Genomic DNA, 20,961 nt, shown 5'->3' with positions numbered 1-20,961 from the left:
TTGAATATAAAATTTTGAGTAGTAACTTTTTCAGACCAAGATGTTTACAGAAGTATTTTAAATTTCAATTGCTCTGTTCAACATTGAAAAACTAACATTTAAAATGGATTCTCATCAAGAGTTATGTGTATACCCTTACTTTAACTGACTGTTCTTCTCAATATGATGCTATTACTTCAATTCATGCAGACATCCGCACAAAATGTTCTGGTCATTCTGTACCACCATTTCAAAAAGGATAACCACAATCCAAAACAAACCACTGCTGAGTGAATAGGCAAGCAATTTAGGATATAGTAACAAGATATAATCATTGTGCCCAGTATGTGTGAGCTACACCTGACCATGACTGGCTTTACTATATGTGCTACAACAGATTATATCATGTACCAGCTCTCTAGCCTTGCCTCTAGGCTAGGACGAATGTGTCTCTGCTTGTCTTCAGAGCAATCAGTAGTTTGCTGACTGGCAGAAGACAATAGCAGCTCCTATATAGATACATAAATGCCTAAACAAAACAAATGACTAGCTGCCGGCAGGAGATATAGAGGCTCCGACTCACCTAGAAGCAAACGAAAGGACTGTACTGAGTATGTGTCAATGAGGAGGAACGAGAGGAAGAAACAGAAAGGAAGCTGTGAGTGAATACACGAGGAGTGAGTTGAATGAGTAAGCATGCAGGAAAGCGCTGCACGCCAGAGAGGGGGAGAGGGGGCTGTGAGGAGTGGAGAAAAAGGCACCTACGTTTCGCTGTGCTTACAAGACTCATATCTGCAAGATTAAGGGGATGCTGTGTTAATAATACAGGGATACAGACACAATATGGGAAACAGCACAAAAACATAGACAGACAGCATTCAGGCCATTCATAGGTAGTGTGTCTTATATCGTTTGGATATGTGGCATTCTGTGAGAGCTACCAAGTGTTCGGGTCATACAGCAAAGGAAGACAACATCAACAAGGATGCAATCTCACAACATATATCGGCTAAACTACAAGTCATGGATAAATTTGTTGCTGCATGTACACTCCACAATCAGACACACTGGGCATACAACACATACAGTAATATCAGATCAATACAAATGAAACTATATTGCATTGTTTTAGTGCCAAACATTGCATGAGCTATCACAGCTCCTGGCAGTCCCTGTTATGGTTTTGCTACTTATTATGAAAAAAAATTACTGCCTAGCTAAAGAACATGAAAACGAAACAAAATTATACCCTGTCATATCTTGAAGTGGTAAGAAGAAAAACTTTGGAAAAGAGAGGTAAAAAAAGAAGCAAAGACAACTAAAAAAGAAGGAGGAAGAAGACAGAGAGATAAAGTCAGGGGTAGAAAGAACTAAAATAACATCCTGCAGTTCACGTTCTCATTGGTACATCGATAAATGCCTCTATCATCAATTCAATGTACGATGATTCAGGGAGAGAGACATGCAAATCAGGTATGTGAATGGAACACAGTCCAATCAAAATACAATGACCAACACCTTCCCAACAAGAAGTTGTACCAAGATGTGGCCAGAATTGAGACTTCTCCCTTGTTATTGAGGGGGCAAAGAAAAAACAATCAGTTGTCACAGGTAAGGTCTTGATACAATCTGTTGAGTTGTTACTACAGCTCAGATCTCATCCACACAACACAGTAAACCTCGTACACACAGAGCTGTCCAAACAATAGTGGAACTTGGCACTCGTTCATATCCAACAGCACAGACAACGGATCTGTTTGCCTATAAAGGAACAACACTCAGAGTATGTGTGTATGCAGACGCTAGATCTATCTGTCTTGAAAGACGTGGAACTTGTGGATGTGTCTAAACAGATCACAGACTTATTGAACAGTCTGTGTACAGAGACATACGTTGCATATATGTAGAGACAAAAGAACTACCCCCAGGGGCTTATAGTCTGTGAATGTGTGTATGCAGACAACAGACGCGTCTTTCTAGAGTGAGCCATGCTGTACACAGGTTAGTATATATATATATACAGAATTGTCAGTCTGAAGCATACACAGATAATAGCACTGTTTGTCTAAGATGACATCGAGTCTGTGTATGTGTGAACTCAGATAATAGGAATGATATAATTGTCCTCAACACTGACAGACTCTGTGCAAGTGCCTTGAATAGCACTTTCTTTGTATGTGTTTGACACAGCACACATAAAGGATCTTTCTTTCAAGAAAAAGCACACTCTCTATATGTGTGTTGACACAGTACAAATAAAATAAAACTGTCCAGAAAAAAGTACACTTTGTGTACATGGGATGGCAACAAACACGGCAGATCATTCCAAGAACTGTCTGCCGTGGGTGAAGTACACTGTGTCCTGTGTGTAATGCACAAACACCATACAACAATCCAAACACACAAAATTCATCTCCTCCAAAGTGAAGTACATCTGCTATAGATCCACTTGTGCATGCATTAACAAGAACACTACAATATGATAGGAGTGCCGGAAATGAGGTGAGATCTACGAGTGATCTCCCTGTGACAGTGTCACATGCCTACAAAGATCATGCCCTACAGGTGCTATTAGATGGGCGTTATACTGAATTTTAAAAAGCCTTTTCTGTTGTGAACAAGACAGTGCCTCCAAACGAATGATAAACTCTTACACAACATCTACAATAGCAAAATTTAATTGCTTAATTCACAATTTGTGGATGCAGCATAGGGACTGACAAACAGTTCATTCTATCGCTCACTGTTGAACATGTCAGTCAACACAGGAATTCTTATTGATCTATGAATGCGACACATCTTGAATGCCGAATGTTCAAATGTTTTTGCCAATTTTGTGAACCCGCAGTGTCAAGCTTCACTGCTAAAAAAACTAGAAAGCCAAAAGTTAAATACTCTAATAGCACCTTATCATTTTCCAGAGTCCCAAAGACAGTAAAGCATAAAACCTTCACCATAAAAAACTGTTATAAAATATCTGTAAAACACATCAAATCACAAGACCAAACCTATAAACCTATAAGTCATAGAAGAGCATCATGCTCTACTTTTCAAGACACACAAACAAAAAAAGCAAAAGCTTTGTACGATGAACTTCTCTCTAAGCACGCAGATCCTTATAACAGAATCAAGTGAGAGAGAAAACAGGACGAACTGATAGCGAGAATTCACAAAGGCAACAGTAGGAGGAGCACAGAAGCTCTTGGTGGAACATGACCAGGTAATCAGCATATCTACAGAAGCCTACTCCTTTACTTTGGGGAGGGAAAAGTCTTAAGCCACAAAAGCTCGGTGTACGAAGAACTAATTTGGCTTGATTACAAAAGGGGGGGTGAAAAAAAATGATGAATGAACACAGCAGTTCAATGTGAACATCATGTGGTACAAGAAATTTAACTGAGCAAGTCAACTGATGTGGAGCTACAGCTACAGTGAAAGACAGTCAGTGTGAAGAGACAACGGCCTTGATACCTGGATGAAGATAGGGGGCTTAATTGAAGGAATCACAGGGCTGATTAGAAAGCTTGGTTTGTTTAATTGTGGATTGTTGTTAAGTTACAACATAAGAAACGAAAATACCCGGACCTCAAATTTAGGAATGCAGAGGGAGAAACAAAGAATTACAACTGAATTGAACTCAAAACAAGACAAAACTGGTACAATTAAGAACTGTGATCATGTCAAGTTACAACTGCAGCGATGAGAAGAAGAGGTCATTAAATTTACAACTTAAAGGCCAAGTAAGTAGACCTGTAACTGAAACAATAGCAAGACTGAGCTGGAGAAAGTAAATCCTCTGGACTATGTTACATCTGAATTGAAGAGAGGATTGGGGAAATGCTAGGAGGGGCCTGTATTTATGTACATTACAACTAAAGTCAAGATAGGTGGCAGACCTAACCAAAATAAAATGTTAAAACAGTCCTGGCACAATATAGAAACTCAAAAAGTACACCTTCAAGACGATAATCTATGACAAATTTTCACAGTTAATGCTTTGGCAGAGTATTACCAGACTCTCCCCCAATAGTAGCATTTGACAATTTCTGAAAAGAACAGCTCTTTCGCAAGAAAAAATTCATTTTTAAAGACAACAGTAAAGACGTGTTGTTATACAAATACAGACACAAAAAGAAAAGAAAAAAATTTAATGCACACTTTATGGCAACAAAAACTTACTCTTCTATAGAAATTTTCTGAGGGATCTCAGACCAGAGGCGGGCGAATTTGACGGGTTTCACTTGTTCTTGTGGGTCCCGGTCCACATGCATGGACAGCATGAGACGACAAAATGCCGCTCTGAGATCAGCAGGAAGAGACTCATCAGCCATACATCTGAAGGAAGACAGAATAGTCAGAGGGTCAGGTTGACTATACATAAAACAGCTTCGGGGCTGTTGCGAGTCCACTGAGGTGAGCAGGACCACATCTCTCACCCTGCTCTAGAAGAAAGCAGGACAGCCCTGTGAGATCCCAGCTGTCTGACTGCCCCAATTCGAGTAAGAAATCTTCAGTGAGTCCTCTTTGTGGATACAGACATGATACTGAATTTTTACTCATAGCATTTGGCTTGCAGGACTGTGGGCTGATCCAAAATGTCTGTATACTATTAAAAGGGTGGCAATATACACGGTTACACAGTTCATGGAAAAAATTTTATAAACACATTTAATTCACATTCTGTTTATAATGAAACACTCGGTAAGAGCGCATGTAAACCTAGAGAGCAAACCTGGATTGAGAGGTATAAATATCTTTTTTAAGACAGTGGTAAAAAAAAGTGTTTCCAGCTGCATTTATTTGAAGAATTAATAATTATCAGGGGGAAAAAATTCTCGGCGAAAAAACCCAACTTAAAAAGTATTCTATTGGTGTAAGAGGTTAACAATATTATATTTCACATATAGTAATCTACTATATGATATAAATTTTGAAACCCACATCTTTTTGAAAACCCAGAAAAACAGAGGATTGGCACTGAGTTGAAGATAAATTATCTTTGGGCAAAATGATCCTTAGCTGTGTCTTACTTGAGGATGAGGTCGACGTCAAGTGACTCGCTCAGTTTGTTGATGGCCAGGTACTGTCTGTCCAGGCACATGTGAGAGAACAGATCCAGCTGGTGCCTGGAGAACCAAGGGGAGAAAACAGTGACAGTTCTACATCACCTAAAGCAAAAGTTACATTAAAATTACAAGAACTCAAAATTAAGACACGACAATACAGTTTACAATCTGTAGCAGTTCAGCACTACCCTGTCACTTTTGATTATCTTATATCACAGTACAAAGCACAAATATTTTATCTAACATTTAGAGCTGGATGGAATACTAGTTTCTATGAAACTTTGAGAGTGGGCAAAGGACTGAAGGAAAAAACTGTGAACGAAATCATCTTTAGTTTGAGTTTGAGTAAAAAGAGAAGCACATCAATACAATAACTGTCATTCAATGCTGGGAAAAAAACCCAGAACCAACAGAGGAAAAGAAAAGAAGTTGAACCCAACCAATGAAGCCCTCCACCCACCCAATCACACAAATCATCAACCATGGACTAAAAAAAATTTCAAAAAGATGTAAATTAGCTGAGAAACTGTCCCACTGGAAATAATTAAAATCAGAATCAACACATCATCTACTTATGAAAGAAGATGAAACCATGGACCCTTGCCTTGCAAACCAGGAGGACAGTGCAAGCTCTGATGACTAGGACAATTAGTATGTTACCTATAATAGTCCAGAATCTCCTTATCGGCTTTGATGTTGTCAGCAGCTCCCATAGCCAACTCACGGATACCTTTCTGACATTTGTACTCAGTGCCAGTACTGCCTAGCAGCTGGCGCACACTGGGGCCTGTGTTGTTGCTGTTGCTATTACTGGATGGGTCATAGGTCGTGGGCTCCCAGAATAAGACCACCTCATCATCTTCATCCATGGTCATGATGGTGACCTCCTCCCCTTCAGCGGGAGGCATCTCGTACTCCATCTGTGTGCGGATCAGGCGAGTCTCTATGAGAATATCCTGGTTGTCAGGCGCCAGAAGCGTTTTGCAGATAAGCTCTTGCGTGATGGGGATGGCCATCTTGCTGCACACACACAGGTCAGCCAGGTAGTCCAGAAACCTGACAAAAACAAATATATAAAACAATTATATATATTGTTTGAATTGATGTTGTTGATATTGTTGCCAATCTAGTAGCCTTTTGAGTGTGTATCCTTTAACCCAATGTCATGTTAAAAAATGTGGATGTTTTCGACATTTGTTCTTTGCAGTATAAGGTATTGTTTGTGGTAGAGATGGAAGGATGAAGTTGCCATCAGAGATCCTGTAATTTGGGGTATTCGAAAGGCAGATGTTGGTCTGCTATATTGATGGAATAAAGTCTTTGGCTGCAAGCTGCGGCTGATTGCCTTCTCCTGTCTAGAAAATGCATAGCATATTTCAAAGACTAAAAGACGCTGCTTTTTATCCTACTCAATTTATGCAACTTGACATCAGGTGAGCCATATTCATGTGCAAAATAAAAGCATTTACCAAGACACAGACCAGACCTTAAAAATTGGTATGTAACATTCTGGACATATCCATTAAAACTGTTAAAAATTAACAAACTAACAAGCAATATGCTCAGGAAACAAATGCCTTAAAACATGTGCTTCTAATTCACCTATCTCTCATCATTACGTAATCTAGTGTCCCTTTCATGCAAGTTTGTCTGGTCTTAATTTTGAATAAATCGGGTATTGCTTATGAGCCACAGCACCAGGTCTTTTCCAGAATACGGAAAACAAGTCTATCTATGTCCATGTCTTTCTCAAAATCTACAGATCCACCAATCAGTCTTACAGGGCAAGTGTATCTCACTGGAAAAAGTAAATTCTTAAAAAACCGACGCCCTCACAAATCATGATGATCACAGCCAACTGAAAACTTTTCTTGTAAAACATAAAAACATAGCTACAACCCCACTGTGACCTCCTCACACTGACCCCAGATCTGTGGACTTGGTCAAACAAGCTCAAAATGGGGGGGGGGGAGGGGGGCGGCGCGGTGCACCAGGGCAGCTTTGCTGTTGCTGTCTCACCTGGGCTCTTTCTTGCGGCGAACAAGGGAGACAAACATCTCAATCTCTGGCTTTTTTATGTGCTTCTCCAGCAGCTTGCGGTTGTTGTGCAGCAGCCCTGTGATAGTATCCTCCGCCAGCACGTCATAGCCGATCTGTCGCTGCATGAACTGAAGTTTGGCCGCCACATATTCCTGCAAACACAACCATTTGACAATTGCTGTGAACAACACTCTTTTTTGCGAGCATTTAATATTCGAAAATTTTGCGAGTGGAGATTATTCTAACAAACTCGCATATTGCAAAAAAAATGATTACTTAGTAAACCAAAACAGGTCCTATCAACGATTGTGCAGGATTGGTAGAAAAAAAATAACTGAAAAAGATTCAGTTTAGTTTCAATAAAACTCTACAGTTCTTCAGTAGTCATCCCCAATAAAATGCCACTGGCTAATTACATCACAAAGTACTCCTCGTAAACACAGCACGAAGAGAATATTCCATCTTATCATCACATGTCGTAGGCATGGAGTAGCTCATCAAATATACTAAAACTACACATGACAAGAGCAGCATATCACATGTCATTTACCTGATTCTTCCTGTAGTTTTGGAAGGACAGCTTGAGCAGGCGGTAGCACAGACGACAGAGGTGACGAAACGCGGCATGTCTTTGGTCAGCCAGCTCCTCCATAGACTGCATCAGGGCTCCATCGCCAACGTCGTAGAAGGGTGCTTGAAGAATTTTGAAAATCTGTGAATGCAAACAGGGAGTTATGTTATTGTAGTTGAGACATAGTTTCAACAAAGTTGCTTCAATAACAAGCACTATATACCAGGGACAAAGGAGAACAACAGTAAATTGAAAAGGAGTAGAAAAAAAATCAGGGAAAATCGCCCCCCCCGCCCCCCCCCCCCCCCCCCACCAAACATATGAAAGGTACAATAAAACTTTCAACACTATTATAACAATAATAGGTTTAACACAGTAAGAGGAAGCAGTTTGGGTAGTAAACACACTGAAAAGAAGCAAAAGGAATTAACTATACCTCAATATTTACCAGATTATTGACAGGCAAGCCAGTAACAGAAAATTGTGTACCATGTCAATGCAATAGCAACTGACAAGAATGAACCCATAGTTTCTTGAACATCACACATGAGAGGTGACTGAGTCCAAAAGATAACACATCTTAATTGTGGGAACCAAGAGAAGACATAACCCTTAAAGCACAAAATAAATGTAACACAAGTATTTTTTAGCAAGTACCCAGTGGTCAAATTCCATGATTTGCAAGTTACTGTATAAGAACATATATTACACACACAAGTGACCATTGAAAAGTATTCCAGGGCCGGCAAATAGAAAGATTTAAAACATAACTGTCCGACTTTCCGTATCAAATCCATATTCTCCATACATTTTTTTTTTAAAGAAAAAAATACATTCTTTGATTGCCTGCTAGGCACACGCACATCGATAATTATTAAAAAAGAACTCATTCCACGATCTTGGTGACCAATGTGTTTTTTTTCTCAGACAGCATAATTGGCAGCCATGGTCCTGACCGATCTGACTGTGGGTCACTAAGGTGATAAAAAACAATTCATAAACATATAAGAATCTAAAACAAGCAAAAAACAACAAGGGACTGACCTGCTTCAGAATGTTTTGTTCTCGAATCAACTTTTGCCTTTCCCTGTCTGGTTTGGAAATGACCAGATCGAGGCAGTCTCCCTGATGGTTGGACAACTCCAAGTGACCCAGGAAATAGATCACATCTGTAATCAACTGAATCACAGACCTGAAAGCATATTATGCAGTCATGGTATACTGTGCTAATTACTATTGAAGTATACAACTAATCAGCATGGTAACAACCAAACTCGACATAATTTAAGACATTTTTTTTCCCAAAGAACATGTCTTACACTCCCAACAACACAATTTAGACCATTCAGGAGGTGGGCTTCAACCTTGCCGGTCAGGAACAACCCATCCTGAGAGGGATACAAAGTCCTGGCAGAAACATGGAGATAGTCAATAAAAATTCTCCCTACATGGAAATTGAACTCAGGAGTTCTGCGTTCACCTAACCATTACACCACAGACACCAGTAAGGCACCAATTACTGAAAAAAAGTAGAAGAATCAGACCATACTAGAGCACCTGTGAAGAAATAGAATGGAGATGAAGGAAAAGTTCTTCATGAGCATACAACTACATGAAATCTACAGAAAAAGAAAAACAGCCACATGAACATAATAATACCTCAGTCTATTCCTTTCTTTTTTATCCTTGAAAATTGTTTCAGCCAAGATCATAGTAAAGAGATGGGCAAACAAATGAGATGTATGAAAAAAATTTATGAAGTTATACAGAACATGCACCCCAGACATTCAGCATTCCAATGCTGCTGACTCCTGATTTTTTATTGAGGAAAAGCAGCTCCATCTCAACAATGACTAAAGAACAAAAAATAGATCTATTTCTTTCAGTGACACAGAGCCCAACACTCTAGATATGGTGCTTCTTCTTTTATCTGTTTGTTACTCCTTTGTAACATCTCTAATCTTCGGCACTTATGTGATCTAATTCTGTTGTTACATGAGCAGCTTGTGTTGTAAGTGTCCGAAAACTTTCAATAAAACAATATATAGTGTTTCAATTGCAGTTGTACTGTATGATGTTATATTGGCCAACTGGTCCAATAGAAGACAAAATCAATTCAATACACTATCTTCTATACCTTCTTTGATTCTGCGTGATGGATGACTTCTCTAGCTTGTTGGCAATCTCTGTGAGCACTTTAGCGGCGTCATTGGCAAAGTCCAGGTCTCTCACCTCTTGGGCAGACACAGGCACAATGGCAAAGGCTTCCTTGTCTTCTTTGATCTTGGCACAGCCCACCTAACATAATGGCACAGAATGTTATTAGAGTTGATGCAAATCAATGGTGCGGTTTATGGTGATTTGGCTCAATAAAGGATCCATTTTACCAGAAAACTGTTCTGTGAAAAGAAAAACACAAATAGAAGTAAATGGAGTAGACCACTCCACGTAACCCCCAATCGCATATCTTGACCAGCTGGTGCACACCAGTCTTATGAGAAGCAACTACGTCCATATACAAGCAATCAGAGAAGACTTAACAAAGGCATGTCAAATGATAATATAATATAATTGAGGAATTTGGGTCCCACGATGAACTCTGTTAGTATCCTGTTGAACAGTAGGTGGAAAACCCTGGTTCAATTCAGTTGAGATATGAAATGACAGAGAGGTACATGTGTGCAAGTACGAGAGTGTGCTTGTGTATGAGTGTTTGTAAACAAGTGAAGGAGCATATGTGTACAAGAATTGCATTGTATGGCACTCCCCTTAAAAAAAAATATTTTGTGATGCCAATCAATAATATGATAGAGCCAAATGGGCAAAAAGTTATGAAGATCAAAGGAAAAATCCATATTAACAATTATCCTGTCAGGAATCTGAACACAAAGAACCCCCTTACCACAGTCCCATGTAATACAAACTGATTTAATGGAGCGATGTGTGTATATGTGTATACATGAATGCAAATGTCCATGTCTCACCTTGTTCATGATAGGCTTGTCCTCATCTTTGTCAAGAGGAATTGAAGTGCTGTGTACCCATGAGTCTGTGCACAGGTGGTGAAGTCGCACATATGTTTGCCTGTCAACACACATAACATACACACTCCTTTCACCATAATTTGACACCACTGAAGTTCCAATTAAAACAATTCATAATATTCATGGGTTTACCTACTACAGCGCATTTATATTTACATGTTACTCATTTATACCTGGTATTCTAAAAACAATATTGCAAAATCTTTGTGAAGAGAAATAAGGTGTCGGACATGCAAGAAGGCCAGTGACTATTTGTTGATCCAAACTACTTCTACTAGAGCTTTTTATTTGATATGGCTGCATCATTCATGTGTGGCAGATGATATGAGTTAAAAGAGGACCATAAAAACAATCATATGTATGGTTCCCTATTGTCAAATACCACTGCATACTGTGCTATACACTACGTTGATACATGTGGGTTCTATATTATAACAATCAAAGCAGTAAAAATAGCACTGTTCGGGCTTAAAGGTAAAAAAAACCAGGAGCTGTAGGATCAATGACAATGACAACAGAGTGACATAGGAAAAACCAAAATCGACAACAATGAGAGTGTCATAGTTAATCAACTCTACTTACCCCCCCGGGCAGTGCCACTGACTGAAGTGTCTTTAGTCCACTCCCAAGGGGGGGGGACATTTCTCGTTCTAATAGACAGTAGAATTGTAAATGGGCTGATCCAACAAAGTCATACTCATACCTGTGCCTGAACTACAACAGAGAACTGCTGCTTTTTTCTTTCCTAATCCTTACTATCGTCATTTTCCTCTACTTCTTTTGTACGTTTGTCACACTCTTGTGACCCGCTATTTCCGGGGTGCCTTGATAGCCGGAGCAGACTTTGTGCTGTTGAAGCTAGAGAGGTGAGCAGAGTAAGTCTGATTCCCTGTAAGGACTTCCCTGTTGACATCCCCTCTTTGGCGCTCATATGACCTTGTGCAGTTGCGAGCGCCTTAAAACCTCTACTAAAACTTTAAAAAACAACTCTATTTACCTCGGCACCAGAGAGTCTCCTCGTATCATCGTAGTTGGGTCCAGCTCGAAAATGGAAGCGATGTCATGTCCATGTGGTACAGAGACAAGACAATACACTGGCAGGTTTGGCTGCCCACGCAGTTTGCTCCGAGTGGCGTCAGGCAAGGGGTCATTGTCCACCTGAGGAATGTCATCAACACAAAGTTCATAAAGAAATTAAAGTCTATAGCAGCACTTGAACAGAGTACAAACTCAATATGAAATATCCAGGTACGTTCTAACAGAAAAGTTTACCCCCAAGATATATTACATCTTTGGACAATTTTATAATAACATCATGGGTGCCAGCGAAAAAATTTTCCAGCCCTGAAATTTTAAAAAAATATGAAAACTCTTCCTACCTTGCCGTCTGAATGTTGCTCGTTGAACCATTTAGTTGCCTTAAGGCAGTTATGTTGGTGGTCTTAGTTTTTATTTAAGGGTCTTGGAGATTTTTATTTTTTTTAAATAGTAGAGGGTTTATGGCACTCGCAACTGCATAGGGTCATATGAGCGCCAAGGGGTGGGTGTCAACAGAGAAGTCTTTACAGGGAATCAGACTTACTCTGCTCACCTCTCTAGCTACAAAAGCACAAGGTCTGTTTCTACCATCAAGGCACCCCGGAAATAGCAGGTCACAGAGTGACAAACATACAAAAGTAGAGGAAAATGACAATAGTAAGGATTAAGAAAGAAAAAGCAGCAGTTCCCAGTTGTAGATCAGGCACAGTTATGAGCGTGACATGAATCAGCCCATTTACATTTCTACTGTGCTTGAACGAGAAATGTCCCCCCTTTGGGAATGGCCTAAAGACACTACAGTCAGTGGCACTGCCCCGGGGGGAGTCTTGGAGATTGCCTGACTAAGGCAAAAGCATGCACCGGGTTGTTCGACTTTCCTACACCACACAGATACTTTGACATCGTCGAAAATTTCATCAAACCATTGCCAACGCCACTTATTTTTTACACTTTTCTCCAACTCCTCCGTAGAAGCAGGTCTATCTAGAAAATTCATCTTCAAAAATCAAACAGAGCTTGCACAGATCTAGAAATCTATTAAAATTTATCGAGATTGACGGCCGAGTAGGCTAGCTTACGACACGACCACTCGCTGGCTTAGCTTTTGTCTCACTGACACTGATCCCGGTTTTCGCGCGAACAGATCTAACTACTCATGAAAAAAATCGAAGATCCGATTCCTGGAAATTGTTCACCCTTATTTGAGCCATGTAATTTATTTATCCTTTCGATCCCGTCATCGGCGTTTCTGGTGATCAGACAGAGACGAAATGAAATGTCGCACCCGGAACTTGCATGCATATCGCGATATCAGTTACAAAAAGTCCATTACGCTTGGCTGGACTCGATCGTTACCGGCAAATTTTTTTTTTCTGGCGATTAATTCTTTTTTCTTTTTAAAGACCCGATGCAACCCGGAAAGTGATGCTGTGAAATTTTGTCAGCCCGGAATTGCCCGGAGGTCTGGCACCCATGAATAACATACACCTTTGATCTTGATGAGAAAATGGCAACGCCCTTTATTGATTGTTCTTTTTTTAATCCATGGTACTAAAATCTGTTGAAAATAAAAAATATTCCCCCCCCCCCCAAGAAAAGAAACAAAAAAAATCCACTAAAAAACAGCCAAACATACTATCAACATACTATTGGTTTTAAAGAATTACACTTGTTCACTCAATCGAGGAAACTATTTTTTAAGAAGAGGTTTGTCTGAGGTATTAATACAATTTTCACCGACATTTTAAAGGAAGCCTTTATCTATTAGAACAAAGAGTTTTGCAGCCAGACAGTGGGCACTTACCTCAGCAGCCAGGTATTGTCCAGTGGCTAGGTGTTTGAAACGAAACAAACTGTTCCAGTGTCCGGCACCGCCCCTACACGGGTCATGCTGCACCACCTGGGCAAGGAGAGAGTCAGATATTTCTGCAGTTAGGTTGGGAGGAGAGGGAGAGAGAGGGAAAGAGAGGGTGAGAGAGAGGGAAAGAGAGTGTAGGACAGAGAGAGAGGGGAGAGAAAGACAGAGAGAAAGTCAGACATTTCTAGTTAGGTTGGGGAGACAGGTAGAGAGAGGGAAGGGGGGGGGGGGGGAGAGATGGAGGGAGGGAGGGAGGGAGGGAGAGACAGACAGACAGACAGACAGACAGACAGACAGACAGACAGACAGACAGACAGACAGAAGAACGCACACACATACACACACACAGAAGGAGAGATAAGCAAGTAGAGAGAAAATTAAACAATTAAATAATTGCTCAGCTATGTTGATCTCAGAGCTGAGGTCACAGCAGCCAGCATCATCAGCCAACCATGCCCCTGAAACCCATGTCCATCGCCCAAAACCTAATTCCCACATCCATCGCCCGAAACCCAACTCCCACATTCAAAAGCTATCCCTCACCTCCACCTCCCACAGAGCTTTCGAGCTGGTGGCAGCTGTAGCAGAAGTCCTGCCTGTGGTCCTCAGGAACACATACTGCTGTTTCTTGTACTCGTCACCTGTGAGGAACTTCTCCTGTTCTGCGTGGAAGAGCCGTACCACATCACCCTGAGAAAACACACATACAATGACTGTTAGTTTGTTTGAGTGAGTTTCGTTTTAGTAAAAAAAAATTTTTTTTGTTTTAGTACAGGTTTTACGGCGCTCGCAAATGCATACGGTCATATGAGCGCAGAAGATTAGAGGTATTACAACAGAGTAACAGACATAAAAAAGAAGAAGGGGAGATAAGGACGAAAGATGTCTCATAGGAAAGAAGAAGCAACCCCATCAGAGCACCCGCCAACCACCCACCCACATTAAAAGTTTTACGGCACTTGCAACACAATATGGTCATATGTGAGGCAGCGTGGTGGAATCAGGCTCTCGTCAAAATAATCAAAGTGAAGAAACGCACATTTTTCCACAAGTTTGTGAATTTTTATCAAATTATTGTTTTTTGGCCAAACACCTTTCATGCCCATTAAATCTCTCATTTCTGTGTGGATTTTTCTGAAAAACCTTAATTAAAGGGGCACAAAACGTAAATTTTCAGTTACCATGGACTATTAAACTAAGGAAATAACTAATCTTTGGCGGCTATTTTCTCACTAATTTTACCTCTGAAAACAGGTGACCCCCACCTCCTTCTTTCGCAAATATCTCGACTTGTATTTAAGATAAATGGACATTTTTTCCATCCAAATAAAGCCAAGTGAACAAGCTTTAAGACGATACCAATAACTCTACATGCCCGAAAATTGACGAGAGCCTGATTCCATCACGCTGCCTCACATATAAGTGCTGAAGATTAGAGGTGTTAGAAGAGAGTAGCAAACACAAAAAAGAAGGATGGGAGATAGAGACGATAGATTTTTTATAGGAAAGAAGGAGCAAACCACACCAGAGCACCCGCCAACCACCTACTGTTTGAGTAATGAGAAGCACATAGATACAAATATGAGAAAACAGACATACAATGAGATGGGGTTGGGGGGAGGTGGACTGTGAGAGAGAACAAGAGACAGAGAGTGAGAGAAAGAGAAAGAGAGAGAGAGAGAGAGAGAGAGAGAGAGAGAGAGAGAGAGAGAGAGAGAGAGAGAGAGAGAGAGAGAGAGAGACAGACAGAGAGACAGAGAGAGACAGAGAGAGAGAGTGGGGGGGGGGAGCTTTTTTTGTTTGAGTAAAGGAGCACATCAACACAATAAGGGTTATTTAGTGCTGGGGTACAGTAAAACAGACAACAGAGGGAAAGTAAAGAAGTAGGACCTACCAGTGGCGCCCTCCAACCACCTCCACAGTTGGAAGCAAGGGAAAGAGAAAAAGACAAAAAAAGACAAAAAGAAAGAGAATAAATACACTTTTTATGCTTATGAGTTCACGTCATTATTGTTTTTGAGTCGCTGCAGACAGGGAGTTATCATTTCAACAGTCATGCTGTTCCAGGACACAGATTACAACAATAGTAATGTTGAAAACAGAAAGACTCTAGCACTCAACACTACACACCCCCCACCCTCCAACCAACCACATGTGTCAAAGCTAACAAAACATAGCCTTACCCCCTTGAGCACGTCGTCCTGGTTCTCCTTGAAGTCCATAAAGAGCATGACCTTCCAGCAAGTGTTGCTGCTCACAGAGTTCACCTCCTTACAGCCCGGGTTGTCCACCAGGTCGCAGTTACTGGCATGCAGCGGCTGACCTGCATTCACAGGGTTCAGCACCACTTTGTCACCCACGACAACCTGCAGACATTACAATGGATTTTTAAAACAATTCGCTTTTAGTTTAGTTTAGTTTTAGCATGAGTTTAAATTGCAACACATTAAAGTCTCATAAATGCAGAAGACTAAAGGAGTTGCAAGAGAGCAACAAACACAAAAAAGAAGGAGAAGACAATAGGATGACAGATGCTTGACAATAGAAAAGGAGCAAATTACACCATAGCACCCACCAACCACTCATCAATTCTCTCTGACAATTGAGCTGACAATAACATAGAAATATCTTTGTGTAGAGCAAAGTTACATCTAACAATACTTCACGTACGGAGGAAACTAAGAGAAAAAAGAAGACACAACTTCTGTAATTTTTGTCATATTTGTATGAAAAGGCACACATCGTCATCAAAAGCAAAATCATCTCACTTTCAGTAAAAAGTTCAGCGTTTCAAAAAATTTCTTAACCAATGCATGAAACCAACAATTTTTAAATGAAAACTTATAATCAAAATCAAAATTAAGTCCTGAAATCATGAACTTCGACAAAGACCATGTCAAAACATGTGACCTGATAAGACCAAGTTCACAAAAAGTCAGCACGTCAATATATCATATTTTCGCTTTGTTCGCTTTTTTGAGTAAAGAGATAAACACAAACACACAATTACAGTCATTTAGTGCAGAGAAAAAGCAAGTCAGATGGGCAGAAATAAAACGTCGTCCATCTCACAAAAGGGCGTAAGAGCATTTTTGGCATTTTTCAGGAGAGCGTTTCAAAGTTTTGGACACTTTTTAAATTCTTGCCGTGGCATAACGATATGCTTTTTCGTTTTCATTTTTGGCAAGATATTAGTACAACCACTGATTTATCATTCCCTATAATGATTATAGATATTGCTTCATCAGTTTTTAAGAAATTGTTTAAAATAGCTGATACGCCTGTTTGTGAGAACATAATTATGACCGTAAAGGCACAAGATTGACAATACGCCACATCATTTAGTAATAGAATATAAGAGAAAAGAGATTTTATTCTTGATTATTGAACAGGTTTATCCACTCAATATGCCAAACTGATCTATTTTGGAGATGTGAAAAACAACAAGAAAAAGACAATGAACAGCTGTGGTGCCTCCACGATGTGAAATGTAAAAAACTCAAAGAGTTAAGCCTTCTTACTTGTCTTCAAGGTATTATGCAGAACTTGCACAATACAATGAGTATAAAATTATAAGTACCGCACAAATCCTTTCATTCAGGACTGCGCACCATCCTTAGACAAGCAGAATATTTGTAGAAAGATCAATTCTGAGCATGTGTAATGAATTTGTGTAATACCTTGTAAACGTTTTAGCCTTTAATACTCCGTTTATCAATGAACTATTGCACAAGTGTTGTTAAGAAAGATTAAAATGATCTGGAAAGGCACTTCAAATGCAAAAACACAGTGCAAGCGGTAGCTTGTTACACGTGGTAAAGTTAAAAGAACATTGTGTGTTCCCCCAGTCTGATGAAAAGTGTACTTGGCTATAGGGAGTTTTTTGGGCTGTTCATGGTTCAGTGCAGACAATGGAACGTCTTTGACTTGATTTTTCTGGGACTTAAAGGTCACTGTTTGGTACGATGGGTTTGTAGGAAATAAACGGTTACTAAATAGTCTCTGTTGAGTCTGTTCCATAATATCACTTCAGTTTATGATTTCATCACTTTCTTAATCCCTGCAAACATTCAATATACACAAGTGACAGATAGTTTCTTGAAGTCAATGAAACCCCTATGCGCCAATGGGAGCTACATACTGTGGCTGTTTTGCTCTTGTAAGTTTTATGATAGTCCTCAGTTAAAATTGGTCGGGACAAAAGCATCCCTGCCCTTGACACTGCGGTGCTTTTTGTACTGTGTACTGCACATCGCCTTCGTTTGGTCAATGAGCTGTTTCCAAGAATTTGAGTGAAATCTCTTTGATGTTGTTTGATGCGTTGAATGATAGAATACTGCAGCATTGCTAGCATGATAGAATATTTATTTTGACTAGGGCAACAACCAGCAAAGAGATTCACTTTCTGCATCTTCCTAGTGCAGTTATAGTACTAATGGGTGTGTACACAGCAGTCACGATTTCAGATTCCCACATTTATTTATATCTCCTGCCAAGTGAAGCAGTGGCAGCTTTTATCTGCTAGACTGTTAAAGGTCAGATTATAGCCTGATAGTCTTCTTTGATACAAAAAGGTGCTTTCTTTTGACATTGGAAGGTAGATGAATGTTGAAGACGAAATATTGGAGCTGAAAGCATCTTCTTTAAGTTTTCTGACTTTGGCTTTTCTGTGGATGCGATTGTTCAGCCTTTGTTTTGTCTCCTCTTCAGTTCAGGCTTGAGTGCAAGTCCTTTGAACTCGAAACTGACCTGCAGTAGTGCTGTGAGTCAACAGTGGGGAACCTCGCAATTTGAGCATTAATAAGGGTGGGAAGTTTTTCATCTCTTTCTCTGACAGTTGCTAGGCATCATCATCCTCTTTTTTCTACTTCAATAGTTTCAGCTGATGTTGTCTTACAGATGGCGGTGCTCCATCAACAGTCAAGTAATATGCATTGGTCTTCTGTCCGCAAGAACATTTCGTCCATTTCATAGTTTCAGAGCAGTCAATGTGACCAACAACGAACTCACATTGTAGGTGATGGTCTCCAAGTCTGTAACTGTAATATTGCTGGAACATTTCCTCGTGTGTTTCATTCGCAATAGTGTGACAGCTTCGACCATATTTCTCATAGCTTTCAAATTCATACCTGTCTCAAATCCTGTGCGGGCCAAAACGTGTTGCAGTTATAGGGCTAAGGTACTCCTCTCCACAATGTCCTTTGTGGTTAGCTTCTTTATACTTATTGGACTGTGGACCTTTCTGAACAGTCACTTCCTTGGCAGCACCTTCTACCTTGAAATTTTCAGGTTGAGTACAATATCCAACGACATCAGAGTTATTCTCTTCTGGTTTTATCCGTTTTCTACTCACTATGCTATGTGGTTCTCTTGAAGACTGCCATGCTCACATGAGCCTGTTTCTTCCACAAAGTGATCGCATGTATAGTATAACACAGGAGCAATTCACACCTTCCAGCAAATATGTCCTTCTTGCATGACACGGAAACCAGGTTTGAAAGACGGGTCCGCATCTAAACCATCAATATAATCAGAACTTTCTGCAATACCACATCTTTGGGGACTCATGGACCTAATTAAAACGTTTACTAGTAGAAAATATTTTAAAAAGTGAATGTTTATTTAATAAGCTTACAAATTGAGCTAAGATACAATCACTTTATGGGTGCATGAACTGCAAACGCTGAAAGCAAGGATGAAATTTAAAGCACAGCTACCCAAACAACACGTGTCTACTTGAACTAATGGTAAGGAAGTGTATTACAGTCCCACAATGATGCAGCCAGAAAGAATCAGCAAGACTACTAAACATGACATGAGACACATCCTCCTCATTTACAAGTAAGAAAACTCAAGGAAACATCTCATACCATGGCGTATGCGGTCATATGCCTCAGCATGTATTCTCACAAAGGGGAGTAACAAGGCATACGCCTCTATGTGAGATGCAGTTTCCTGCCCGAGAGCTATAGGGCTAAATGTTTTTTGCTCATAACTCCGCCATTTTAAAAGCTATCGATACGCCGTTTTAAGAGAACATAGATCTCACTATCTGACATACCATGGTGGTGTTAACTCAAAACCGGTAATTTTGACGATACGCCCTTTTGTGAGATGGGCGACGAAAAGAGGGAAAGAAAACAAACATTATCTACCCCTGGTGCCCTCAGAGAATTCTGCAATGACACAGACTGAGACAACAGGAACATTGAAAAGAACTGAAAGAAGACAACCGTAAAAGAACACCTACAAACAACCTGCAGATCTATAAGACAACAAGCAAGGCAAGTGATTTTTGGCTACACACTTTATCTCCCGGGGAGCTGTGTTTGTAGAAAGGCTGTATGTAGAACCAGGACCCCTCATTGCCAGAGCTGTCTAGGATGACCCGCATGGCATTCTTCTCTAGAAGAGCTGGCAGGCGCTTGTTCACCGTAAGGAATTTGTTGCTCTTCACATGCAGAAGCTGAGAAATACAGACACACACATGCATTCAAACAATTTTGTTTATTTTTATTTTTAAATTGTTGTTGGTCTTCTTACATTGTCTGACTTCCTACGGCATCAAAATATGACAATACCAGAAGGGGTCATAAGAAGCCCTGACGTTAACCATTTCTCCACAATTTCCTGAATCAGCTGTCCATTTTGTGTGTATTTTATTTTAAGGATACTTCTCGTTTTATCATACTGAAATGTGGAAACAATTTGTTTCTTTATTTGAGTAAAGAGAAGCATATTGACACAATAACAGTGAGTGTTGGGGTATGTGTGTGTGTGTGCGTGTATGTGTCTGGGTGTGTGTGTGTCTGTGTCTGTATGTGTGTCTGTGTCTGTCTGTCTGTCTGTCTGTCTGTCTGTCTGTCTGTCTGTCTGTCTGTCTGTCTGTCTGTCTGTCTGTCTGTCTGCCTGTGTGCGTGCGTGTGTGTGTGCAAACACCCTTGGACGCGTGTAAAAGAGAAGTGTGCTTCATCTGTATCACTGACTGTAGTGAACCACAGAGCAACACATCAGTATGCTTGTACGTAAGGTATCAGAACATTTTAAAAGTATAACAGATAAGACAAAAACAACTGAGGGAAAAAAATGAAGTATGACCAACTAGTTGTGCCCTCAATCCACCCAACTAAACAAAGAAGATGACAGAGAACAGTCACAAAAGAAATCAAAGAGGTAGGGGCGTTTTTGAGAAAGAGCATTTCATGTGCAGAATTCATCACAAGCCGGAGTCTTTCATTAAGGACAGAATGCCATATTTATCTTTGAAAAGTAGTTTTGAATTCTTCTTTTGTACGAAAATACAGTGCAGCATATCTGCAAGTTTGTAAAACAAAGGTGTAGAGAGAGAGAGAGAGAGAGAGAGAG

At 40.1% G+C, this 20,961-nt stretch overlaps 1 protein-coding gene across 1 annotated transcript in view; it reads right to left on the bottom strand.

Moving 5' to 3' along the window:
* The window catches only part of LOC100533406 (inositol trisphosphate receptor), a gene marked incomplete in the record, with an annotated part of 124,925 nt that overhangs the window by 73,524 nt on the left and 30,440 nt on the right, over positions 1-20,961 (bottom strand). The window contains 13 exon segments of the mRNA NM_001204689.1: positions 4,159-4,314; positions 5,010-5,105; positions 5,706-6,101; positions 7,065-7,237; positions 7,636-7,797; positions 8,701-8,848; positions 9,794-9,954; positions 10,641-10,740; positions 11,698-11,858; positions 13,543-13,638; positions 14,140-14,286; positions 15,780-15,962; positions 19,904-20,062. Of these exon segments, the coding sequence (NP_001191618.1) occupies positions 4,159-4,314; positions 5,010-5,105; positions 5,706-6,101; positions 7,065-7,237; positions 7,636-7,797; positions 8,701-8,848; positions 9,794-9,954; positions 10,641-10,740; positions 11,698-11,858; positions 13,543-13,638; positions 14,140-14,286; positions 15,780-15,962; positions 19,904-20,062 (2,138 nt within the window).

Source organism: Aplysia californica, unplaced genomic scaffold (assembly GCF_000002075.1).
Source record: "Aplysia californica isolate F4 #8 unplaced genomic scaffold, AplCal3.0 scaffold00028, whole genome shotgun sequence".
Classification (NCBI taxonomy): Eukaryota; Metazoa; Mollusca; class Gastropoda; order Aplysiida; family Aplysiidae; genus Aplysia; species Aplysia californica.
Note: the sequence above shows the minus strand (reverse complement) of the source record. Positions and strands in the feature narration are given on the sequence as shown.